Genomic DNA, 27,575 nt, shown 5'->3' with positions numbered 1-27,575 from the left:
TATCTTTCATTCTTTCTCTTTTGAGGACTTTCAGAATAAAGATGATTGCGTACAGAAAGCAATAACTGATACAGATGGTTACAGAATCAAAGCTGTGAACTATCAGTTGTTCTGGGAAGGTATTTTTGGGTAGCTGTACTGGGTGCCATTGTTTGGCACTGGCAGGCACTCTGACATCAGGTTCCGCGGTTTACCTATGAGTAAGAGTAAGATACTGAGTTAATACCTTCAGATAAGACAACTACCAAATTATTCACAAATATATATACAGTATATATGTATAATATATATATATATATATATATATATATATATATATATATATATATATATATATATATATATATATATAATGTGTGTGTGTGTGTAATGCCAAAATATAAGGGATACACCCAAAATAATTTGCGTTCCATCTATGATTTAAAATTGCGAGTTTTCTCTTGCTACTGACAGGCTAATACAAGTTTCTAAGCATTGTTTCAGTCACGGTAAGTTATGGTCATCAAAATAAATGCGAATTTGTTTACATTTTACAAACACTCCACTGCAACGTAAGGTGGCAACTCTCTCTCTCTCTCTCTCTCTCTCCTCTCTCTCCTTCAAGTACCATTTCGGTCTCAGGTCTGCTGAACTTAATGGAAGAATGCCTCCCCCAAGACCTAAAGAAGAGATTCTCTCTTCTGTAGGTCTTGCCTCCTCCCCTCAGGTGCCATTGCAACACCCATTGCTAATAATAAAATTGCTACGGATTTCAGTGCTGGTGCTTTTATTCCTGTATAAAAATAAATTTCCAAGAAGAATTGCCGATGTTTTGACGCATACCAGCACACACACACACATATAAAATATATATATATATATATATATATATATATATATATATATATATATATATATATATATATATATATATATATATATATATATATATATATATATATATATATATATATATACACACACACACACATATACATATACATATTATAGACAAACATGGTCACCTATTGTTCTTTTTCACCTTGAGATGAGGTTGTCATCCCGATACCCATGACAACGTGGTATTTGGGACCATGGTCGGGTTTGTGGGTTAGGGTTAAGAAGGAGTAAATAAACCTCACTGGCTTCATTTTTCTCCCAGACGAGGGAAAATAAGTAGCATAAAATAATGATAATTTTTTCTGTGCGGGGACAGACAGGAAAGGGTCATGGGCGACACCCAGATTAATTCTTTTGAGATCAAATGATAAGACTTCTAATAGAGGTAAGATTATTATTATTATTATTACTATTATTATTATTATTATTATTATTATTATTATTATTATTATTATTATTATTATTATTCAGAAAGGGTATTTTCTTATGTTTTCTTCCGATAAAGACATAAACGTAGCAAGGTAATCTAATCTGGGTCTCTAAAATTTTCAGTAAGACTTTTGCTTCACACAAACATGCAAAGAGAGAGACGGAGCTAAGCAAAACACGCAAAAACCTCAGTTCAGAGAAGAGGAAAAGAAACGCGGAAGAAAGAAGCGAGAAAGGAGATAAAATACGTCAGTACCTAATTTAATGAAGGGAACAAGACAAAAAGTAGCAGCACCTAATTACGGAAGGGTGATAAGGCCTCGATGGGGACAGAATATAAGGACGGAACACAGACGAAAATAACAGCCACAGGCGAGAGTTGGGTGATAATGAAGAACGGGAGCAGAAGAGGCGCCTCCATGCAAGGCGATGAACACATGTGAAAGTCAGAAGTCACTGCAAACATTCGACCTAGAAGTACCAAAGGTTAAATGTGCGTCAGATATAAAACGGAAAACACTCAATGGTCGGAATTCTATTCACACCAAGGTCCAAAGGCCGTGAAGATAAAATTCCTAGACTATAAAATGGTAAATTAGCGAATGCCAATGTTATACAAAGGGAAATTGATCGTAGAAAAAGCTATAAAATATGAAATGAATTATTTCGGAAGTTCTAAAATGTAAAACAAGTCAATGCAAGTGATATAAAACAGCGACGAAAGGTTATGCCAAGTTTAAAAAATGTGAATACATTAATATTATGTTTCTATCATGGTAAGTTGAAATATCTAATTGCTAAACTAAACAAGAGAAAACAGATTATTACCAAGGTTACAATATAGAAAACAAATGGAAGGTCAAAGAGGAAACGACATCGAAAACAACAGCCAACAAACGGGAAGAGAAAAGATACACCTGGAGGAGGTCGAAAGTTTGTGGTATAAAAGTATCAATGAACTGACAAAGTATCTTCACCCGCAGATGCCAGCTTTAACTCATCACATGTTGTTGGTTTCCAAACATGCGGTTCGGTGCTGCACCGTAATATTGATAAGTCAAGTCTACTGCAACTACTCTGGCTGCAATTAGTAGAACTACTTGCGCCATAACCACTCTTATACAGATCACTATTGTTGATGCTGCTGTTGCTATCAGCATCCGGTGCACGATGGTTTTTATGTTCCGTCCCTTCCATTCTAGGAACAGGTTGCAACCATACTTCGATTATTTCTCTTTTCAGCTTTCATTCAATTCATGCAGCTGCTGTTTGGTACGTGCATGAATATTCATATGTATGTTATTTGCGTGACTGTAGGTGTGATAACAAAGGTAACCTCTACAGAATCTGGCAATGAGCAGGTATTTTGTCTGCACAACAATCACTTGAGGACCATTACCTGACCTGACGCTCGCCCCAGTTACTGATCTATGACCCGTTGTTCCTATTGCGAAACTATATAACTGAATTAAATTAATTCATTTAATGATCCCATTTATCGTTTATACGCGGAGGAGAGTTAAACATTTATGTACGATTCAGAGATTGACAAGAGGGTGATGAAGTAATTATCTTGAAAAGACACTGCTACATGCAGTGCATATTTTAACATTATAATGGGCGATTAAACGGTCTCTCAGTGAAGAAGAATTTTTGACTACTGGGCGACCAGACAAATCCCCAAAATTGACAGGAATTATAAAGAAATGGAAAAGTTACAACAGTTGTAATAAATCTATTTTTGTGAGGGACGGCAAGGACTAAGGTTGGCTACCAGTTTTTTTGTGGCAGGGTTTGTACAGGGAATTATCCTCTTTAATCATAAGATTTTGAGTATCTACTGTTGTAATTTTGATAAGGGAATGTGTTCTATTGCCTTCAAATACTACTAAAAGTTTTGGCTTCCGGGACTCTGCCCCGGACCCGACTGGGGGAGCGCTTACCCCAGACTCCCTAGCTTTATGCCCCGCGCCTACAGCGCTCGGCATTAGTACTGTAGTATGCCCCATATTACAAATCATAATATCCATCTGGTCGCCCAGTGAACTTTCCTTAAAATATGCACTGGCTACATGAAATTCTACGAAGAACCCAGGTGTGCATGTACATATACATATCATATAAATGAATATGATATATATATGAGTATATATATATATATATATATATATATATATATATATATATATATATATATATATATGTGTGTGTGTGTGTGTGTGTGTGTGTGTGTGTAGTCACGGGGTGACCTTTGAAAGAGATGTGATGACCGCGCAGGGCGGTGGTGTCGGCGCCGAGGAATGCCTGACGAATGCATTTGTGCTGAAATTGGAAGTTTGCTCAGTTAAATAGAGAGAGCCATGCGTTTTAAGCGCATGGGAGAAACATGACGGACTGATGGAAGCCTTGTGATATCTGTGGGTGCAGAAGGCGGGGTTCTTCGACCACTGAACCGGACGGTGACGTCACGTTTCAAGGGAGGGGTTATCAAGAGAATGTGCTTATACATGCACTCTCTAATGTGTATATTTTAGAGGAACCATAGAATGGGTATTCACTTCGATTTGTGGCTCTTTTGAGCTGTGTTTGTGAATAAGACAGTCATGGTGAGGAACGGTTTCCTGATGACCACAGAATGTAAGATAACTCATTAACACTTGTACCTTTTACAGACATTATATGGAATCCCCATTTTACGTTACAGTGAAACCCTTCTGTTCTTTATTATGCATTTTTCCGTCTTAAGTGTTTATTTTTATACACCATTCCAGGATTCTAACATAATGTAATACTCTTCCTACGGGAAATTCGAACATTGTCCTGAGAGGGACAAATATTTGGAAGTGGTGTTTTACTCTTACATAGGATATGACTTTTATCGTGGTCTTTATGACCTTATCACTTAGTTTGATGACCACGGTGTTATTCACCAGAATTGCTTGGCATAAGATAATGTCTACGCTTTTGTATGAAACAGTATCTCCTCTAGGTATGTGTGAGTCACTCCATTTCTTGACTGTAGCTTTTGCTGAATCACTTTCGTTAAATCTGACAATAAAGTTTAGTTTTGTATATAAGTGTCTCGTTTCAGTAGGCCTCTGTGTAAAGATAGGTTTAGAGAGAATCTTATGACGAAAAGAAGAAGACCCAAAAGATCTGCTGAGAAACATCTCAAGAAACTGTGAGATGCTAAATTCTGTTCTTAAAACAGTTACATCAATATATAGAAACATCTCAAGAAACTGTGAGATGCTAAATTCTGTTCTTAAAACAGTTACATCAATATAAAGACGGCCCTCGAACCCAAGTTAACATACATACACACACACACACACACACACATATATATATATATATATATATATATATATATATATATATATATATATATATATATATAAAAATTTATGTACTGTATATATATATATATATATATATATATATATATAATATATATATATATATATATATATATATATATATATATATATATATATATATATATATATATATATATATATATATATATATATATATATATATATATATATATATATATATATATATATATATATATATATATATATAGTACAAACAGGAGGACGAAAAGGTGATGCATATTTCAACTTTATTTCCAACCAAGTTTCAAAGCAAGGCTTCATTATCAGGGCTAAAATACAAAAGTAACAACAATTAAAATCAATACATATGACTCAGCAAAATCATTAATGTTAAAATATAGATATTAGAAATGAAACATAAAACTTAAAACTAATCTAACGCCTCAAAATAAGAAAACTGAGTGACCAAGAAGGGCACCAAAAGGACGAAGAAACCTCTTAAGCAATAAGCAGAGGGGCAGAAGAAGACTGACTATTCAAAGATGGAACCAGCTGTTTGATGGTTAACGACCCAGAATATGGAGAGAGGTTTCATCAGCAGCTTGCTCTAAGATTTCAAAATTGGCATAGGAAATAAAAGATTTACAATGTTTAGAACGTTCCCTTATGTTAGAAAACTCGTTCTTACTCAAAGTACACCCTGTTCTATGGCTAACGCCACGAGGAGAGTCGATTCGCACTTACAGCATTCTTTTGGTGGATCCAACTTAAGTCTCGAGATTACATCTCGGGAAAGTATTTATACTTATAAACCACCAAAGAACGCATAAGGTTGGGTACAGTGTCTTTAAATCTAAAAACAGGATCCAATTGTTCTTGGATTCCTTGGAACGAATTTGGGATTGAGACAGTAAAAGTATTTCTTGAAAATCTTCCCTAAATAGGTGTATATATATATATATATATATATATATATATATATATATATATATATATATATATATATATATATATTCTTTTATCTTTGTCAAAGGAATCAACAGCTGAACTGAAATTGCATATTATGTCCTACGGTATCCTCAATACGTTCTAGATTATCATCCTGCTATGCAAATTATCTGATTACAGTTCCTGGCAAATGTAATTTCAAGAATATACGAGGCTGTGCACCCAATCATTGGAATCATATTTTATCCTATTGTTTTCAGGTCAAATTAAATTAATTAAAACGTGGCGGGGGTTACTTGGTTTTAATAAAACGCCCCATATCCATTCCATCCCTGTCTTGCCCGGGGATCGAATGCTATTCTATTCAGATAAGGGTTGAAGGTGTTAACAACCGTAGCACGAAACTGATAACTAGAGAGAGAGAGAGAGAGAGAGAGAGAGAGAGAGAGAGAGAGAGAGAGAGAGAGAGAGAGAGAGAGACTCATAGCCATAAACTTCCTTTTCCACTCGTTACTAGGACAGTTTAGTACCAAACAATTCAGTACCACCAATATTACTAAAATGATAAACACAAGCATTCAATGTATATATATTGTTTAATTATCAGTGGTAATAAAAGAAGACAATTTATAATGCTTAGAAAATTTAAACAGCTACTAAAATTCAAGGTTAATAAAATAAAATAAACTGACAAAATGAATTTCTGAATTTACTATTGAACACAATACTAAAACAAAAATCTTAAAACTTGCGGTATTTCAAAATGTTCATTTGCATGAAGTCGAACGAGTGATTTTCACAAAGCAATATGTTTTTGAACCACCAGCATTTTCTTTATGTTTATGGTAAACGAAGTTTTCGTTATCGGCCAATTTCTTTCTTCACTTTTCCAAATTTACATACTTGCAAGTGGCCATTCCATACCTCATGGGCTGATAACTGATACTAAAATTCAGTTGAAAAAATAATTGACCACAGTAACAATGCTATACTTTAAAATAAGCCAAAAATTTGCAAATGAATGGGTCATCACCACTTGACTTAGAATAATTGTTTCATATCTCATTACTTAAGGGTCTTTGCAGCGTCAATTCGGCCCCTAGCTGCAACCTCTCTCGTTTCTTTTACTGTACCTCCGTTCATATTCTTTTTCTTCCATCTGACTTTCCACCCTTTAAAAATGTTTTCTAGTGCAACTGCGAGGCTTTTCTCCTGTGACACCTTTAAAACCTTCTTATTTAATTTCCCTCTCAGCGATGAATGACATTACAGGTCCCAGCTCTTGGCCTTTGGCCTAAGTTCTATATTCTCTATTCAAATGAGTAGTTTAGTTAAAAGCATTCCGTTACTGAATCTCCGGTACCAAATTGTCCTAGTACCGAATTGTCCGGACGCTCGGCTGACAGCAGCCACAACATGACGACGTGTTTTAGAAAATAACAATAATATCCACAAAATTCTTTGCCAGTCCACATTTTTAGCGACTTATTTCTCGTTAAAATTCGATGGAAAAACAGACAATTAAATGTCAATACCATTTTATCGAATGCCGTGGGGTTGTTGAGTACAGTGGCCTTTTCCTTCCTGTAGTGCCTGAGCGTGTCGCGGGCTAGACCGAATGGGAACCTTAAGTGATTTTACTTATGTAACCTAAGCAATACCAAAATTCATTGAGTTTTGCCCACCATTTAAATTAGAAGGTGGCATTGAACTTTAAAGCTGTTTCAAGTCTCTTGGCAAATTGCATAATACTACCCACCCCGAGGAATACCATGCTTGTGCCTTGGTGGTGAGAACTGTGTTTGGAATAGTGCTTGAGGAGTCGGCATAATGTTGCAGTTGTTTTATCAGATGTTTGTTGGGGTTTCCTAGTGTAAAAAAAATGAGAAAAATGACTCCCCCCCCATCTGAGAGGTAGAGATAGAGATAAACCGACCTAAACAAAACCCCGAGGGCACAACGAGGCGCCCTTTCCTTTGTCCCAGTAGAAAGGCCAATAACTGACTATGTGGCATTTATAACAATGCAAAACCCTGCCGTAACAAACGGTAAGATAACGACAGTTTGTTTAATGGAGCTTGAAACAATTAAAAGGGAAGCTGTTTTAACCTGATAACGTAATTTTTTAACTATTAATCGCTTTCTCGCCTCTTGTCATCGTTATAAAAGTCATACCCTATTGTGGGCCCCTTGTGCTGGCCCAGTTAAATTTAATTATAGGAGAACTGGAAGTTTTCTTATCCCTCTCAGGCAAAAATTCCGGGGTGAAATAAGAGTTCTGAGGGCGATGTTCCTGATCAAGTCTAAGGGTGAAATCAAGTCCAGTTCCTTGTTTAAAAAAAAAATACAAGACTCGTAATATTTTGTCTGGGGAGAACAGCCAGCGTGCAGCAGGACTGCCGTGAGACGTGAAGCATCTCTCCGATTAGATTATACCCTGTATTTCTTCTCAAAGGTGTCAGTATAAGAAAATATTTTCTACTGTCAATGTGGAGTTTTGAGAACTGGTGATTTGAAGGATATCTAGTACTGTAGGCTAAGGTAGTCCAAATCTCGTGTCTGTGTAACTAGGTTACATTGTTTTGGTGTTAGCTTAACCTTGGCAAAACTTGATTTTGTTCCTACACGATATACAAACCTTTTGGTCTTTATATAGGAATTACCTTCAGTGAAGCTGGAACTGGCCGTTAAATTTCAACGAGGTGGTAAGGTAAACTACCTAACAACTGGGTGGGAGTCCTTCCTGCCCGCCTGGTTCGTAGAGTGCTACTTTGCTTTAGGCCGTCATTGTAAGTAGATGTGCTTCACTGCCCTCTGCCCTGCTTGCTGTTGCTTTCACTGTGTTGTTCTGGGGAATTGCCTTTCCCAGTGGGATTGTTTCCTTTTGTTGCTTGCTTTTTTGTCCTTGTGTACTTGCTTAACATGGAGCAAACCCACGAGTCATCTAAGCCATTGGAGCACAAGCCGGTTACCATGCTCAAATGCCCTGGAACTGCTGATAAGGCTTCCAGTCATTATCGCTCCCCCATTGACGTAGATCCTCATTTCCTCTGCAGGTCGTGCAGGGAATTCAGTGCAACCCTGATTCTGTCTGTGTGGAGTGCCATGACTGGCCTCCAGAGCAATGGAAGAACTACTCATTGAGGAGGCAGTACCAGAAGAAGCTCCCCAAGTCGTCATCTAAAGGTATTTTGCCCCCGATGACATTCTTAGCGAGTAATCCTTTGGATGCTTTCATTCCCCCAGTGAGACTTTCATGCTTTGCTACCTCTCCTTTGGGAGGGGTTTCCCCTGTTGACTCTCACCTCGTCAGGAGGAGATCATTGTTGAGGAACTGGAGACCAGAGCGACCTCCCTGTGGTGGCCTCTGTTCTTACGGGGGGAGATGAGTCTCCCTCGGCGTGAATGGACGTGGCCCCCCTCTGACCAGACTTTTGTTCCAGGCGTGGAAGTGGAAGAGCTCCCAGAGACCTGGAAGTCTCTTGGTCTCTAAGGAGTTCCTTCAGTGAGAGGCATCCTCAGTCACCTCCGAGCGATGCACTTCCCTGCTCCTTCTCCTGTGACTCATTCCACTCCGACAGTCACCAAGTCAACTGTCACAGTAACAACTAACTACCTGATGCCTATTCCAGTATCAATGCACCCCTGGCAGTAGTACACAAGATGCTTGCCCCTGCTGTGGCCTCTCCGGTGCCTGTTCCTGCTCCTTGGGTGTCTGTTCCTGAGTCTTCCTCCAACCTTGAGGAACAGATCCTCCACGCCCTCCTGAAAAAGGCAAAGAAGAAGAAGTCCAAGAAGTTCAAGAAGAGATTGAGGAGAGCGTCGTCTTCTTCGTCTGATTCTGACTCCTCCCCTCCCTCTTCCAAAGCCCACAAGCAGAGGAAGAAGGAGGTTGCTTCTCCCTCCCGGAAGAAGTCCCGCGCTGGGTCTTCTGAAGGGCCTCTCTCCCCGAGAGAGACGCCGGGATCTTTTGCCGGCTTTCCCTGGTCTTCGCACTCGGGGGCCACGTGATGAGTTTCGTTGAGACTCGCTGATTCAGGAGCTGAGGGTGTGTGGACCTCAGAGGAGATCCAAACACCTGGCACTTCTGCTTGGAGCCATGGCTCTAACTGTAGTGCTGTGCCTGCCTCTACTCAAATCTCCTTGGACTTTTGAGCAGGGGGTCTTCCGCAGAACCTTCGGGTACCGCGGAAGCTTCAAGTATGCAGACCTCCAAGGGGGCGAGTGTATCTCAAAGAGCTCAGGTTTCTATGAAATCTCGAGTCTCTTCGGCCAGTCCACATTCTGGTGCAGGCATGCGAGAGAAGACGGGGTCCAAGCAGACAGGTGCTTCCCCTCCCCCTTCTATTTTCTCAGGTACATATCAAGGGTCCCATGAGCGTGTTGCCGACCTGAGGGTCTGCTCACCGGGAGTCATGTCGAGGAGTTCCCCTTATGGTTGTCTTCTCGCCAGGGGGCCTCGGCCCCAAAGACGACTGGAGTACGTTGAGAGGATGGAATATTCTCTCGACTGAGAGCGCCTGATCACTCACCCCAGCCTGCCTCCTGTTTGTGTTCATGCAAAAGGGTTCGCTTGCCTCCCAAGAACCTTCGCCAAGTGAGCCTCTGCCCTCTCTTCGGGACAGCCCCCTTTGTGTTCACGCGACAGGAGTGGTTCTCTTAGACCTGTAAAGCCATCTCCACCATGGGTTGGTTTTTGCTTTCGGCCTACCTCCCCTTTCTGTTCTGGCAGGAGCCCCCTCTCCTGTCCCCTTGACTTCCTGGGGGTTTACCGGGAACCGTGAGTCAGACAGAAGGGCCCACGATTTGGACTCGCTATCCGTTCATAGCCCTACCGAGAGGGCTTATGAAGCGGGCATGGTTCTGAGACCTACCTGTTCGTATGCCCAAGTGGTTGAGAGGGGAGCTGGGGTTCTGGTGAGGATCTCCCAAATGCAGGGAGAGTATCAAGGGAGGACTGCAGATCAGAAGAACCTGAGGGTCCTCTTCCCCAAGAAGCAGATTCTCTCATGATACAGAGGACCTTTTCAGAGATAGTTGCGTTGATTCGTCAACACAACGATCTCAGGGAAGGGGCCATGGCAACACCCATTGTCCCTCTGGCCTAGAATTTCTAGGAACTCATTCTTCTGTAGGCTTGCCTTGGTCCTCACTTGCCAAAGATGTATTAGATCAGGTTAACTCTCTTGTCTCTGGGGAGGAGAGTTCCCTTTGATAGAACCACTTGGCCAAGCTACTTCCCCCCGCCTCTTCCTCGCCAGAAGAAATATTATGTGCCCTTGACAGAGCCACTGCTGACAAAACAGGTCGACCTGGACTTGGTTCACCTTCACGCAACAAGAGGCAGCAACCCTGGAATCCACTACAATGGCAGCCTTCCAGGGGCATCCCTTAACCCCACCAAGGAGGACTTAGCCTTCGCGAGACTGTGCCAGTCACGGGTTGGGCCATCTCCTACCTGGCCCACCAGATGGCAAATCTGTGGGCCAACTTGGTGTTGAAGAGGAGGGATGCTGTCCTCTCTCGGATCACAAAGTATGCTGGCCTGGACTTGGCTTTGGCTCTTGAGAAGAGGTAGACGCTGCGTTAGACAAATGTCACATTGAGGATGATGACTGATTTGTCCACCAGGTAGTGAGAAAGGCCTCCGGGTCTTTGCGTGTTGCTACGACCTGACCTTTGGGTTTGGCTAGTAGTTCCTTAGGACCTAGGGAGTCCCAGACTTTGAAGGGTGCTCGAGGAACAACCCAGCCTTCTTCTGCTCCTACCAAGAAAGGTGCACAGTCATGCCCTTTCCCCACCCTTTCAGTCCAATAGAGGGAAGGGAACCAAGGGAAAGAAGGGAGGAAAACACTACAGTTGGCATTCCCCTCCACAAGCTGCCACTGGTGGGGGTTGCCTGTTGCGCCACTGGGCAACATGGCAACGACATGGAGCAGAGACCTGGGTGGTAGATATCCTTCGGGAGGGCTATCTAATTCCCTTCGAGATTCAACCACCCCTCACCAACTCTTTGCTCTGGTTCCAGTCCTACTTGCTCGGCTCACCAAAAGATCGTGCTCTCTGGGAGCAGATTGCAGTGATGCTAAGAGAATGTGCTAAAGAAGTTGTGACAGATTGGTCCCCAGGCTTTTACAGCTGAATCTTTCTTGTCAAGAAAGAATGGGGGGGGGAAGACCAGTTTTTTATCTCTCTTCCTTGAACCGATTAGTTTGCCAGACTTGGTTCAAGATGGAAACGGCCTGTTTGCTGCTTGTTTTTATTAAAGAGAACGACTTCATGCTTGCGGTAGATCTGAAGGATGCATATTTTCAAATACCCATTCATCACTCCTCTCACAAGTATCTTCACTTTGTCCTCAGGGAGACAGCATTCCAATTCAGGGTACTTTATTTCGGGCTCTCGGCCACTCCCCAGGTGCTCACACAAGTGTTCACCCTAGTTTCAGCTTGGGCCCATTCACACGGGATACGTCTGTTCAGGTATCTCGACGATTGGCTAGCCTTGGCGAAATCTCATCTGCAGTTGCTCCAAGGCAGGGATTGCCTTCTGAGTTTTGCGGCAAACTGGGGATCATAGTAAACCTTAAGAAATCAGATCTCATACCCAAGCAGAGGTAGACATGGCAGCAGCAAGAGTCCACAAACACTCATGTCCCGGCAGGAGCAACCAGCACAGTGGTTGCTTCTGCCTGTTGTCCTTGGAGAAGCTGGTCCCTCATGGATGGCTTCACCTTCATTCTCTCTAGTGGAGAATGAAGGAGTCCTGGTTTCCAGCATGGGATCTCCCGTTGTTTCCCATCCCCCTCTTGCTGGAGGTGAGACAGGACTTAGCCTGGTGGCTGGATGACAGGAACCTTGTAATAGCAGTGCCTCTACACAATCCACCCCCTGAGCTGCTTCTGTTCTCAGACGCTTCGACCGAGGGATGGAGTGCACACCTGGAGAAGTTGCTGATCTCAGGTGTGTGGAACCGAGAGGACAAGCACCTTCACATCAATATCCTGGAACTCAAGGCAGCCTTCCTGGCTCTCCAAGAGTTTCGGAATTGAGTGATGGGACACTCGACAGTACTGATGAGCGACAACACCAGAGTAGTGGCATATGTCAGCAAACAATGAGGCCTAGTGTCTGTTTTGTTACACCAGTTGACAATGCAGGTGCACGAGTGGGCGGTAGAGCTGTCAGCCAGATGCATTCCAGGCAAGAGGAATGTAGTGGCAGACATGCTCAGTCACCAGGGTCAAGTGATAGGGACAGAGTGGTCCCTCCACATGGACATTGTGGAAAGGCTTTTCGATCTTTGGGGGACCCCACAGATTGATCTGTTTGCCACCTGGCACAACAGGAATCTCCAAGTATTTTGCTCCATTGTTCCTGACCCATGGGCAGCAGCAGAGGATGCTTTCCAACACCCATGGGATAACCTGGACGTTTACACCTTCCCACTGTTCTGTTTGCTCCGTTCTGCAATCAACATGGTAATGATCACCAAGAACCTCAAATGACCCTGGTGGCTCCCAAATGGCCACATGCCGAATGGTATCTGGACCTGCTAGCTCTTCTCATTGAGGCACTGAGAGAAATCCCGCCCCCCCGGCCACAACCCCTTGCGTCAGTCGCACATAAAACAGTTACACCAGTCCGTGGAGTCGCTTGCACTTCATGGCTGGAGACTATCGAGCACCTCTTGTGAGTGAGAGGCTTTTCTCGCCATGCAGCAACAGAGATGTCTGGATATCTGAGATGGTCCTCTGCCACAGTCTACCAAGGTAAATGGGCTGCCTTCTGTGGTTGGTGCCGTGGACAGGGTCTCTCTCCGGTCAGAGCTACTGTTCAGCAGGTAGCGGATGTCCTTGTCTTCCTTCGTCGAGAGAAGCTCCTCTCCATCTCAATGGTTAAGGGCTATAGAGCTACCCTGGGCCTAGTCCTCTGCCTGAAGGGTGTGAATATCTCCTTCTCACTGGAGATATCTTTGCTGATGAAGAGCTTCGAAAAGTCTTGCCTTTCCAGGGAACTCAGGCCCCTGCGTGGGATCTGACTCACATACTTAGGAGCCTGAATCATGCACTGTACGAGCCCTTACAAGAGTCATCAGACAGGGATCTGACCCTCAAGACTGTTTTCCTGCTAGCCCTGGCATCGGCAAAGAGAGTGGGTGAACTACATGGACTTTCCTATGATGTTAAACACTTGAGGGGATGGGGATCAGTTATGCTCTATTTCGTCCCGGATTTCATGTCAAAGACTCAGAATCTGTCGGTCCCTGACGCCAGATTCAAGTCCTTTACAATCCCCTCCATAGAGAACTTTGTTGATAACGATCTAGATGAGATGTTATTGTGTCCTGTTAGTGTGCTGTAGAGCTATTTGAAGAAGACTCGGCATCTCCGGCCTGAGTGTTGATGACCCTTCATTAGCAATGGCTCGACCAAGATAGAAGTGTCCAGGAACACTGTATCTTTCTGGCTTCGTGAGACAATCAAATGGGCGTACTCTGTGTCAAGCAAGGAGGACTCCAGTACGTTACGTATGAGAACTCACGAAGTTATGGGCATTGGTCCGGCCCTCGTGTTCAGGAAGAATCTATTGGTTCCTCATGTTCTGAAGGTGGAGGTGTGGTCACGTCAGACCACTTTCACCTGTTTCTACCTTTGGGATATTACCCACAAGTCCCTGAAGACGTTTTCCTTGGGTCCTGTGGTGGCTGCTCAACATGTGGTAGCTTACCTGGCTCCTCTAAAAGGACAGGTAGCATACTTGCTTAAGTGTACGGTTGTGAATGAGAGAGTGTGTTGAGTGACTGGTCCTTTCCCCTCCCTCATTCCTTCAGTGTTACCCTCCCCTGCGGGCAGAGGGCAGGTTATTGAGCCGTCACATGCTGGAACGGGTTTCGATGCAGGTGAGTTATATAACTGAGTAGCCTTTCTGTAACCTCTTAGATATATGGAAGCAAATCCTTCCCTCTCTGGCAGGGGAGGGATGAACAGACAATGTGAACCCAATGCTTATACTTGGCCACATATTGTCTGCGACAAGATTTGACCTAACCTTTCTTCTTGAATGATGTTGCTTTCAACACATCTATTTGAGGAAGCACCCAGAAGTCTGACAATTGAACATACAGTTCCTATACTTTGTTTATTTTGTCAGAGGCACAGTCCTCTTCCTTGATCTCTTGACCAAGAAGAAGACCTGAGCACGTGGCAAACTACCAGTCAGTTCAGACTTACCCAGCTTCCTCCCTCCAATAAGTAAGTCTTCCTACATAAAGACTGAAAGGTTTGTATATCGTGTAAGAACAAATGACAAATTTTAAAAGTAATTTGTATTTTTCCTAACTCTACCAACCTTTAAAATTTGTCATTTTTTACCTTGTGAATGCTGTTTTGAACCTTTAGTAGTAATAAAGTTTTTGTAAGTTTGTAAGTAAGCCAGTTTTGTACTGTTTGTTTCTTTTTGCTGTTGGTGTGTTACAAACACCACAACTGGTGGAAGCCTACCAAAAGTGCACAAAATTACTCTAAGGTTTCTTTACCTTACCTAACCTGTCAAGTAAGTTTATATGGACATTGTCCCATTGAGAGATAATAGGTGGGGAAAGAGTTAGTATACAGTATACACATTTTTGGGTATCATCATAGTGGAAGCAAATAAACCAGCGCCCTTACATTCCTCCCCTATCAAGCACCTGTATCTAACCGGACTACCCACATAGGTATATCCTATAATCACAAGAAATGTGCTGAAGTTGATTTGAAGCAAATCTCCCTCTTCACTGTACTACTTGATAAAGTACAGAGATACAAAGAAATAGTGATATATATTTTGACCCTTTATTTTACTTCTAGGGGAAGGGGATGATACCGAATCACGTACTTATCCAATTGCCAGAAACTTCACCTACCTGTTGTAACATAGTAAGATTTAAATGCGCTCCTCTGGGGATCCTGATGTGATTTATAATGAGGTCCGATACAAAATTGTGCACTCCCTGTAAAAAGAAAAATAAAATTTGGGAATGTGAAATGTGTGACCCATAATTTTACTGAATGGATACTGTACAATACCATGCTAAATTTGTAACATGTTCCTATGTAAAGATTCTCTTTCTTTAGACTTTTATACATCTTTTACCATAAGAGAAATATTAAACCCCTTTTATATGTATCGTACTCCTTATCTCTCTTTCTCTCTCTCATTCGCTGGTCGTTCTTTGTCTGTCTGTCTGTCTCTCTCTCTCTCATTCTAGCTTTCTGTCTACTTTCTCCCTCTAGCATGTCTCAGCAAAGAAATCCAGATTTCGTCCTTCCTAAAAAGCTAAATAATGTACCACACCAAAAACCTAATACCGTTAACGTTTGCGGGACATGAATTTACCTCTCATCTCTTCTCCATCCGCAAAGAGAAAACGAAAAACCATGAAATGCGCTAATAAAAAAATAATTAAATGACAAGACATGGAAAACGTACGGATTTAGTGCTGTTGTAGTATATAATCTTCGTTATTATTATTATTATTATTATCATTCATGATGCGGACAAGTTCAGATGGTTGAGGGAGAAGAAGGGAAAGCAAACCTTCACCTTTCCAAATACCTACATGTAGGCAGAGAGGAAACTGATTTAAACAGACATTTTAAATAAAAAATAAATTCCGAGACAGTAGATAAACCGCAATGTACGTCATGAGTTTATTCTTTTGCGAGTACCATATAATCTTCGGGTGATCAAATTCACGTTTGACTGTCATAAAATCTGAAACAAGAAAGCTCATAACATTCCTAATGCATTTTAATAAGTATATATGCGATCGCAGAATGATAATTTCCAGTTTTTATGGGAAAGGTAGACGAGTCTACATACACTTCGCTCCAGAAAACACAATGAATTGTATTTTTGTTTAACTGTACACAGCTGGAACTAAAAATAAATTTGGGAATTGTAAAGAGCAAAATTTTCCACTTTCTTTTACAGGTGTGTTAACAAATTGCTGTAAGAAGGATTTACTGAGGAAAGTACGTAGATTACTCTCTCTCTCTCTCTCTTTATCTATGCATGCACACATATATATATACACACACACACACACACACACACACACACACACACATATATATATATATATATATATATATATATATATATATATATATATATATATATATATATATATATATATATATATATATATTATATTTTCCTGGGTTTATGGTATTTTCAGAGGCCAGCAACAGAAACTTTATTTAATTAGCCTTGGAGTTCTGACTTAAGTAAAGGGAAATCGTAAAAAAACAAAGGAAAAAGGGGTGAATTTAGGAGCTGAAGGCTCTACTTCATAAGGAAATGTTATGTAAACACTTGGGATAAATTAAAGAATTATATTTACAAAAGAAAGCATTAGAAAGGAAAATGGATAAGTAAATTGATAAAGGGCTTGCAACGTACAGTCCAAGATGAGTCCACTGCAAATAGGTCCCTCTGCAAGAGAGATTTACACATTACACGCCAGTAAAGGAACAATATAACACCGAATATGACTCGAGTTTGCACTCAGGGTGCCAAAGACTCGAGGAATGAATGACCACTTTACACTTGAACACAGGACATTGGAAATGGCACTGGATACACTGGCACAAGGACAGAGGTGAAATACTGGCACTCCTATAACTTTCTCAAGGGCAAACTGTCGTGACTGAAAAGTCTTTACTCGCACTTTACCTTAGGGAAAGTGGGTCTCTGGCGAAGAATGATGAGGACGATCACACGTATGGCGGTGCCCTCGAGGATGACTGTCGCCTGGAGTCGGATGGGTGGGGTGGGGGGGGAATGAATGGTCTCTCAGCAACTGTATCACCAGCCTGCGTGTATGGCTGACGGCCTCTTCTGCACATCTCCTGTTCACACGACTAACTGCCTACAGCTTACTGCTTACTGCCCTTTTAAGGCTCCAGCTGTGTCGGTGCCGTGTGCACTTCTCTTCAGCTGAGGCCGTGTGCAAACAGTGTGTCATTTGCCAGGTGGTCAGCGATCAGTTTCCTTTTCCCAGGCTTCCTGCGGATAAAGACAATTCAGGCAGCTTACTTTGCCTTTAGAAAGGTTGTTTTAAGCAGCTTAGTTGGGCTAAGCTGCTTAGGGAGCGGCATTCCGTCTCCTCTCCTTGCCCCTTTTTATCCGTGTCATCTCAATATCTGTTCCAGGTAAAAAGAAGGATGGATCAAAATGTTGATAACTTTGCTCTGGTATCTAGGTCAACTAAAATCGGCCATGCGGTGGTGACGCGATTCTCAATAAACAAAGGGTAAATTAAGTAGGGGGAGAGGCGCGCTGTGCAGCGACTTCTTGTAAATTATAATAGCTCCCCACGGAAGATAACATACGAGCCTTCATTCAGGCTTGTATGTTGATATTCAAGAAGTCGGCACAGTTGGTTTTACTTTACTCTTCTCCCGACAAGAAATGGAAAAGCTTTTACTTTACTTTATCCCCACACAAAAATGGAAAGAAGCTTCATTTTATATACTTCCAACACATTAATATAAACTCCTTTAACATGGCCCACTAAGTTCTTCAAATTTACAGTATATGTTAAGATTTCGAGGACAAGATAATTTTGAGGCAGGTGACAAAATTTAAGAATTAATTTACATATAAGTTCCTTAATTCTAAATAAACAAGGAATGCGGTTAGTATGCCTTGAAGAGGCGGTGTAAATGATAACACAGTGTTTACTTTTGTAAATGACACCCCCTTTACGTGATATTGTAATGACGATACATAATTCGCCAACTCGACAGTTGACAGCTGACCCTCACACTGGAGATTTTGACAGTTGTGGGCGAGCGAGAGTATTCACGAGTTTTAATTCGCTAACCACGCTAATTTTATGCGTCCAATGCCCATAACTCGGGTACAGGCTATAAATATATACTCGCTCAATGTTATGACGGGATAAGCAGACAAAAGACGAGGAGCCTGGGACAAAATGGAGTTCTTAGGGAGAGAAAGAAAAATAACAAGAGAAAAAATGAACAGGATGTTACGAATGAAAACGCGACCGCATACGCAAGGCAGGACATGCCTCTCGGATTTTACGAAGGTGGCATTTAAAATCACAAGGTTAGGAGTTTATGACTTGCGATTCATTAAAACAGAAAAATAAATAAATAACTAAAAGAGTAAAATGATATTGGCAGAAGAGCCAAGGGTAATAGAGTGAGGTATTTATTGTGTTATGTGGGAATTTGTCGTCCTTCCCCTATAAATTACGGCCCGGACCATCTCCCAGCCCCAGGGCTGGAAAAGGGAACCCGAAGGGCGCGACTCCTTTAGGAAGAGCTGACACGCATGCCCTGTGCCAAGGTAGGGGCGCAAGGGCGTGCCATTTCCCACTCTGTTATTCTCAATGATTTATGCATTTTGAGGGGAATGGTATCCTGTATTTAATTGCCACTTGTGGTGATGATTTAAGAAAAGATTAATAAAAAATGATAAGGGATAGAAGTTCCTGAGGAACAGGAGAAGATAGTGGAGGGCCTTGACATCCTCTTCTGGATTAGAGGTACCAAGACCTTCGAAAGATGAAATGGTGGCACAAGGGCCAGGGGAGCTCTAGAGCTCTTTGTAGACTACCTGGAAATTCCCACGTCCGTGGTAATTCTGCTGCGAACCTCTCCTACTTGGACAGTCGTCCTCGGCCGGGGAATCGGAGGGCCTGAGACCAGAGAGCGGCATGGAGTGCCACCTGGGCCAGCTGCTGTGACAGCTGACGCAGGAGTTTTCGGCACTAGTTCTACCATGATTCGTCACAGCTCTTGGAGTTCATTGGCCAAGTGAGAGATGGCAGAATCCTGACTCGCGATTGCGTCTGCAACAGACTGAGGCAGAGAGGAGGCGGTCGGGGGCGGTGTGAGAGGCTTGCAGGTATCAACGACCAGCTCAGGCACGGATTGCGAGGCTGCACCTTTAGGTGAACTTTCGCTGGTAGCGATGCCAGGCTGGGAGAATAGAGGGGGTCCTGAGTTGGATCCCTTGAATGGAGATCAGGGTTGTGCTCTGGCGCTGGCACTAAGGCAGGGTCAGGCACTATCAGAGGTTTCTTGTGCTCGTCGGTCAGGACGGATGGAGCTTGGCACTGGTCGGTGCATGCAAGTGGCACTGGCAGGGATTTGGCATCTCCAGGAGGGAGATCTGATTGGGGCCCTGGCACTGGCACTGGCACTGAGGCAGGGCCGGGCACTGGAATTGGATTGGGGACCGATTGAGGGGGCCACTGTACATCGTACTCAGGTGGCAGTGGTAGGGACTGCACGTCCTCATGGTACCCAGGGGGCGCCAGTCTTGACTGAGGGAGAAGCAGGGAGGATTATTTGCGCCCGAGGAATGAGTTGGGGAATGTGGACCCCTGGATTGTCGTGATTTCTGTGGGGACTGAAAGTCCTGTCCCAGGATGACGTCATAACCTCCAGGGAGATTGCACTGCAAGATTTTGACTGATGAGGCCTTGTGACTCTCAATTGGACTGTAGGGAGTATCATTTTAAACTGATTTACTCCCTCGATCGTGACGAGATTTTGTCTATTGACAATAACTCCATAGGGAACTCTGTCCCTTCGTATGAGGGAGATTTGCGGGCCCGAGTCATCGAATGCCGTGGCTCGGCGCGAGGGGTGGCTGCCTCAGGGAGGGGCCACATATATGGGGCCTTCGGTGGGAGGGCCCAATGACTTGGAATTTGTGACGGCCAAGGTGACGGCGGGAGTATTTGATTTATTATTGTTCAGGCATTTTGCCCATGAGGGAGAGTGGCCATAAACCTTGCACACCGTGCAAAAGATTTGGCTAAAGTCTTTTCCTAGCTGCCCCTGTGGAGGGCGCAGACGAGTTATTGGGTGGCTTTCTGGGAGAAAGAGGTGCTGTTTTCTTGTTTTGGCACTGCTCAGTTGAGTGCCCCGTCTTTTTGAAATAATGGCAGATTAGGGGCTTGCCTGAGTTCCCATTCTTATGGGAATTTGATCCTCCGAGGAGGGGCGGGGACTTTATCTTCTGCCCCATGGATCCTTCCTGAGGGTGGTGAGTCTCCCACACGCCTGCTATCGGGCAACACTTGGTGAGTGTTGCTGGGGCTTTTTCCACTACATGAGTGGCGAGGGCAGGAGGGGCGTAGCGCAGGAAATGCTAGTTTAAATTTTTCGAGTACCTCGCCAGTGCTAGTGGCTCCTTCAGACTCAAACCATTTGGCTAATGCCCGCTCAGAATGGTACGCCCAATCAGACCAAGTCTGGCCTACTTCTCTTGGCTGCTCTCTCCAACGTCTCCTCCACCGCTCGGGGGTAATCTCGTACGCCTTCGTAACCACTTGACGTACGGCTTCCCAGTTTCCCCTATCCTCTGCCGAAAGGGCGTGGTAGGCAACGAGTGCCTTCCCTCCCAGGAATTTAGTGAGAACCAGGGAGAGTCCCGCAGGGGAGAGGGTGCAGCACTCCAGGACTTGTTCAGCCCTCTCAAGCCACACTTCAGGTTTGGACTCTGTCCATTTTGGCATGAACGAGTGTGCTTGGCTGAGAGCACTCATTCCCGCCGCAGGAGGGGGGTGGCGTTCTGTCGTTCTAACATCTGGAGGTCATTTGTGCGCTGTCGCTCTCGCTCCTCCCGTTCTAGCTCCTCTCTTCTCTCTTGGGCAATTCTTTCTCTCTCTCTCTCTTCCTGCTCTTTCTCCCGTTCTTGACATTCTAGCTCCTCTCTTCTCTCTTAGGCAATTCTTTCCTTTTCTCGCTCTTGCCGTTCTATCTCCCTCTCTGCCTCTTGGGCAATTCTTTCTTTCTCTCTCTCCGCCTTGGCATCTTCCACTCTCTCTTGAACCCAGTCTCTCAGAGCTTGCCCTGATAGCCCCATGTCCTTTCCAGCGGACATATAGAATTTGAAGTCCTCATTTTGTTGGATTCTGGCAGTAGCCATCTTGAAATAATGGTTATTTGGACTGGACTCTCTAGTGAATCAAATATGTCTGAGAAGATTCAGGTTGTCTGAAAAGACTCAATTGCAGGAATCTGAAACACTCAATTGTTCCGACTGAAGGAGAATGGATCTGTCTGAATAAGACAGTTGATCAGTAAGTCTGAGGAGACTTTGTTAAAATTTAATACGTCTGAGTAAGACGTGGTTGTTCGTGGCGAATGAATCTTAATATGCGTCTCGGAAGATGTAACTGGATTTTATGTCACGCTAGGACTTGGCTGGCTGTAGCGTGAAATCAACACGTTGTTCTTACAAACTGGAAATCAGTCCTGTAAGGGTTTAGATGTGTGTGAAATACACTAATATAATGTCTCAAAAGGACTTGATTTTGGGTTTTCCCGTAGGAATTAGAAATTCCCGCCTCTTGCAATGTAGAATTTTTAGGAGTCTCTTAAGACTTGGAATTTGGTTTTCCCGTAGGAATTAGAAATTCTCGCCTCTTGCAACATGGAATTTTTAGTAGTCTCTTAGGACTTGAATGGTGACCCGTCTCTTAGGACTGAGAAATTGGGTTAGCCTCGTATGACTTGAAAATACAATTTGTCCCTTAGGACTTAAAAATTACTAACGGATAAAATCCCTCAAAAATTTTTGCTGAGAGTAAAAAACAAAGGAAAAAGGGGTGAATTTAGGAGCTGAAGGCTCTACTTCATAAGGAAATGTTATGTAAACATCTGAGATAAATTAAAGAATTATATTTACAAAAGAAAGCATTAGAAGGGAAAATGGATAAGTAAATTGATAAAGGGCTTGCAACGCCTGAAGGTCCTTCTACTGGAGTCTTGACTAAGGGCAAGGCACAGTCCAAGATGAGTCCACTGCGAATAGGTCCCTCTGCAAGAGAGATTTACACATTACACGCCAGTAAAGGAACAATATAACACCGAATATGACTCGAGTTTGCACTCAGGGTGCCAAAGACTCGAGGAATGAATGACCACTTTACACTTGAACACAGGATATTGGAAATGGCACTAGATAAACTGGCACAAGGACAGAGGTGAAATAGTGGCACTCCTATAACTTTCTCAAGGGCAAACTGTCGTGACTGAAAAGTCTTTACTCGCACTTTACCTTAGGGGAAGTGGGTCTTTGGCGAAGAATGACGATGGATGGTCTCTCAGCAACTGTATCACCCGCCTGCATGTATGGCTGGCGGCCTCTTCTTCACATCTCCTGTTCACATGACTAACTGCCTACTGCTTACTGCCCTTTTAAGGCTCCAGCTGTGTCGGTGCCGTGTGCACTTCTCTAGGTGGTCAGCGATTGGTTTCCTCCTCCCAGGTTTCCTGCGGATAAAGACAATTCAGGTAGCTTACTTTGCCTTTAGAAAGGTTGTTTTAAGCAGCTTAGTTGGGCTAAGCTGCTTAGGGGCGGCATTCCGTCTCCTCTCCGTGCCTCTTTTTATCCGTGTCATTTCAATATCTGTTCCAGGTAAAAAGAGGGACAAATCGAAATGTTGATAACTTTGCTTTGACATCTAGGTCAACTAAATTCGGCCGTGCGGCGGTGACGCTATTCTCGGTAAACAAAGGGTAAATTAGGTGGGGGGGGAGGTGCACTGTGCAGCGACTTCTTGTAAATTATAATATATATAAATTATAATATATATATATAAATATATATATATATATATATATATATATATATATATATATATATATATATATATATATATATATATATATATATATATATATATATATATATATATATATATATATATATATATATATATATATATATATATATATATATATATATATATATATATATATATATATATATATATATATATATATATATATATATATATATATATATATATATATATATATATATATATGTATATATATATATACATACATATATATATATATATATATATATATATATATATATATATATATATATATATATATATATATATATATAATATAACATATATATATATATATATATATATATATATATATATATATATATATATATATATATATATATATATATATATATATATATTTTAGCTTTCTGTACTCATTGCGTTGCCCATCCCGTCTCGTTTCTTATGGCGTCAGTGACCTTAGTAGTTGTGACGCCAGAAAAATACCTATAATTAACAAATGAATTAATTAACCATCCTTCCAAAGATGACACTTACCGATAAGACAGATACATTTTTAAACCTTTGGCGTAGCTATTTTAGATTATAGACGCCAATGATAAATGAGATCGTTTTCCTCATGTGTCTTATGGAAAGTGGATATTGTTTGAGTAAAGAATACAATACTTTGATAAAGATAGAATAATATTGTAAAAGCAACGTTTTTCCTGGATCACTTCACTTAAATCCCAACTCCTACCCTTTTGAAAGGGTCATAGTTTTCTATCATAATCCCATAATTCCTCAGTTAGTGGTCCAAACAAGTTATCTCCAAATGACGCCACCCACAGTCTAAGTATGATAATAATAATAATAATAATAATAATAATAATAATAATAATAATAATAATAATAATAACTGCATCTAATTTAGTGCCTATAAAACTTGCGTAGAAATAACTTGTTTTCTTATATGGACAACTGTACATTACTAAAAGATGCCACATTATACTATTCATTTTTAACCTTCTTCAAATCTCGAAGTAGCCATTTCTCTAGTTTCAACAGAGAACTACGAGGTCAGTCATTTATACGAAGCCTTAATTGACAGATGACTCTGTGAGAGAGGTGCGAAATAATGAGCAGGAAGACAAGTACTGCTAGTTTATTGATGAAGCGAGCTGTTTATAAAGCGGGACGCAGACGTCTGCGTACTTCGCAGAGACCGCGGGTACAAAGATTTGCAGGTGACCTGAGGTCAAACTAATTCTCTACAAAAACAGGACAGGTTCATACTGAAAACATAGTGATTAATAATGTCTGACACATAACATACATAATTCGTTATTTGTACATAAAGGGGCATGAAGGGGGACGTCCTATCGGTGAATGTCCTTTGGCAGAGGGCGAATTTTCCAACCCTGTCACGGAGCCTCTGTGTCCCTATGTCGCCCCTGTCCTCTGCGATGAGTTTCCTTGGGACTACCAGGGTCTCCCTATAGACTTTTTCTGCTGAGGAGGGGTCGCATTTGGCTCTGGGGGAGGTTCTCAACCCGAGGACAACCCAGGGCAGTTGGTATTTCCAATTTTTGGAGGAGCAACGAGCCATGAGGGACGCCTTCAGAGACCTGTGGAATCTTTCCACCATTCCATTGGCTGTGGGGTTGTAGGCAGTGGTGCTGTGGTGAATGGTCCCCAGCAAGCATGCCAGGGTGGTTCACAGATCGGACAGGAAAGCGGGTCCTCTGTCTGTTGCTATCTCGTCTGGGACACTGAACCAGCTGATCCAGCTAGAGAGGAGGGCTTCCACGCACGCACTGGAGGTGGCTTCTTCCATGGGAGTAGCTTTGGGCCACCTGGTGGAGCAGTCGATGACCATCAGAAGGTATCTGGCTTGTCTTGATGGGGGAAGAGGACCCACCACGTCGACGTGGATGTGCCCGAAGCATCTCTTTGGATGGGAAACTCGCCCACACCTGATTCGGTGTGCCGTATTACTTTGCTTGCTTGACACTGCATACACTGCCTTGCCCAGGCCGCCGCGTCTTTCCGTATGCCATGCCAGACGAACTTCTCTGTCAGCAGCCTGGGCTGTTGTCCTTCTGGAGGGATGGGACAGGCCGTGGATGACGTCGAAGACCAGCCGACGTCTGGAGGCGGGCACCAGGGGGCGGGGGCGGCCGGTACCGACATCGCTCAGTAATGTTGATCCTCCTGAGGCGAAGGACATGTCCTTCCACTTCAGCGAAGTGACGGCTGTACGGTAGGCTGGGGTCTCAGGGTCAGCAGCCTGTTCGTGGGCGAGGTCCTAGTAGTCAATCCTGAGCTGTTCTGAGTTGATCTCGATCCTCGAGAGGGCGTCAGCTACTGGGTTCTTCCTGCCAGGGAGGCATTTGATGGTGCAGGTCAACTCCGCGATGGCCACGAAGTGCCGCTGTTGCCTAGAGGACCACACATCCCCCAGCTTCGTGAAGGCGTGGACCAGCAGCTGGTGGTCGGTTCAAATTGTGAAGGGCGTTCCCTCCAGGAGGAACCTGAAGTACCGTACTGGCTGGTATGCTGTGAAGAGTTCCCGGTCAAGGTGCTGTAGCGGGACTCGGTGGGGTTTAGCCTCCTGCTGAAGAAGACGATGGCCTGAGGGGTCCCCCTGATGACTTGCTTCAGGACAGCTCTGCAGGCGATGTTGCTGGTGTCCGTCGTCAGCTGGAGGGGAGCGCTGGGGTCCTGTTGGGCCAAAGATGTTGCTTTGTCGAGGGTGGCCTTCATCAGGAGGAAGGTCTTCTGCTGGTCGGGGCCCCACACTAAGGTCTTTGGATGTCCCTTCAGGACCTCCTTCAGGGGCCATGGTGTGAGCAATCCCTGGGATGAATCTTCTGTAGTAGTTGACCATCCTGAGGAATTCTTGTACGGCCCTGATGGAGGTGGGGGCGGGAGGGAACTGGGGGTGGGGACACCCTCTGGGGATATCTTGTGGCCCAGGAACCCTACCTTCTTGATGCCAACACTTGTCAAGCCTGGCGATGAGGCCACTTTCCTGCAGGCGCTGCAGGACCTTCGGATCAACGTGTTCCTTCTGGGATTGGAAAAGATTAGGACACCCTCTGGGGATATCTTGGAAGGCCCAGGAACCCTACCTTCTTTTATGTCCTCCGGCCCAAGGTGCACTTGTCTTTAAAAGATCCTGGAGAATATTTTGGCACGGTGGAAAGATGAGGCCATGTTCTTTCCTCTGTTGCGGGCTGTGTAGTCGCTGCAGGTCCTCTTTCTGCACCATGTGAAGGTGGAAACACTGAATGCATGGCTTTTGGCCTCCTGAGTGTTGACCAACAACTCATCCTGCCAGTTTGGCAGGAGTCCTGGGCATCTGGCAGAGCTCGTTTTGGACGAGGGAACTCCTGCAATGGTGGGGCAGGGCCCCTGGGGGTTTCTGCTGGCAGGAGTTGGTGCCATGGCGGCCTGTGCCAGTCGCCAGTCGGTTGGCCACTTTCTCTGTTTTTGTACCTCCGAAGGAAGAAAGGGCAGGGGGATTTTGCACCTCAGGCAGCTATCCTGAACCTTCGTTGGTGATAAACACTGAAGCCTCCGGTCCCAACATCATCTTCTGCTGGGGGACCCTAATGCCTTTTTCTGCTCGATGGCATTGACAGGTTTCTCAGAAGGGGGTCCCTCCAGCAGGAGGCAGTTGGCCCGGTCCCTTCCTCTTCTGCTGGTGTTTTTCTGCTCGATGGCATCGACAGTTCCGTGGTGGCCTGCTTGGCGGGTGTGCACGTGGTTGCCTGCTTGGCCACCTTCGTGGAATCCGTCAGCTGCTGTGCCGCCCTGATTAGGTCCTCGACCGGCAGGGTATACGCGTCCGTGATCTGTCCACAGATCTCTGGCAGTAGCTGCCGCAGGAAGATCTCCCTCGACAGGCTGATTTATTTGCGCCTGCCGCTGCTGTCAGTCTCGGGGAGGAGGAGGAGGAGGACCTGGAGGGCATGCCACGCTTCCATTGAAAGGGCGTCCACATCCGTGATTTGCCCCCTCACCTCCTGCAGAAGGCACCGCAGGAATATTTCTCGAGATAAGCTGATCTCCTTCTTCTGACCGTCCCCGTCGACGCCTGGCAGCATCAGGATACCTCATAGTTCGCCCCAGGCATCCCTGGATGATGTGTCTTCCAGGGTCTGAGTCATCAGGTCGAGGGCAAGTTGGGCTCTCTCTGGGATGGGCATGGAGTATGTGTTGATGAGCTTATTTCACAGGTCTCTGTACTTGACTTTGCCCAGCTGCGAGTCCAACCATGGTGTGATTTTGTTGAAGACCTCTGGTAGCGTTGTCATGAGTTACGTCCGCCTTGGTCTCCTCGTCTGTAATTTT

At 43.6% G+C, this 27,575-nt stretch overlaps 1 protein-coding gene across 1 annotated transcript in view; it reads right to left on the bottom strand.

The window, feature by feature from the left end:
- LOC136847456 (histone-lysine N-methyltransferase SUV39H1-like) overlaps positions 1–27,575 on the bottom strand; it is a 933,410-nt gene that overhangs the window by 390,082 nt on the left and 515,753 nt on the right. Inside the window, exon 3 of the mRNA XM_067119163.1 lies at positions 15,504–15,590. Coding sequence (XP_066975264.1) covers positions 15,504–15,590 — 87 coding nt within the window. The remainder of the gene's footprint in view (positions 1–15,503; positions 15,591–27,575) is intronic.

Source organism: Macrobrachium rosenbergii, chromosome 16, assembly GCF_040412425.1.
Source record: "Macrobrachium rosenbergii isolate ZJJX-2024 chromosome 16, ASM4041242v1, whole genome shotgun sequence".
Lineage (NCBI taxonomy): Eukaryota > Metazoa > Arthropoda > Malacostraca > Decapoda > Palaemonidae > Macrobrachium > Macrobrachium rosenbergii.
Note: the sequence above shows the minus strand (reverse complement) of the source record. Positions and strands in the feature narration are given on the sequence as shown.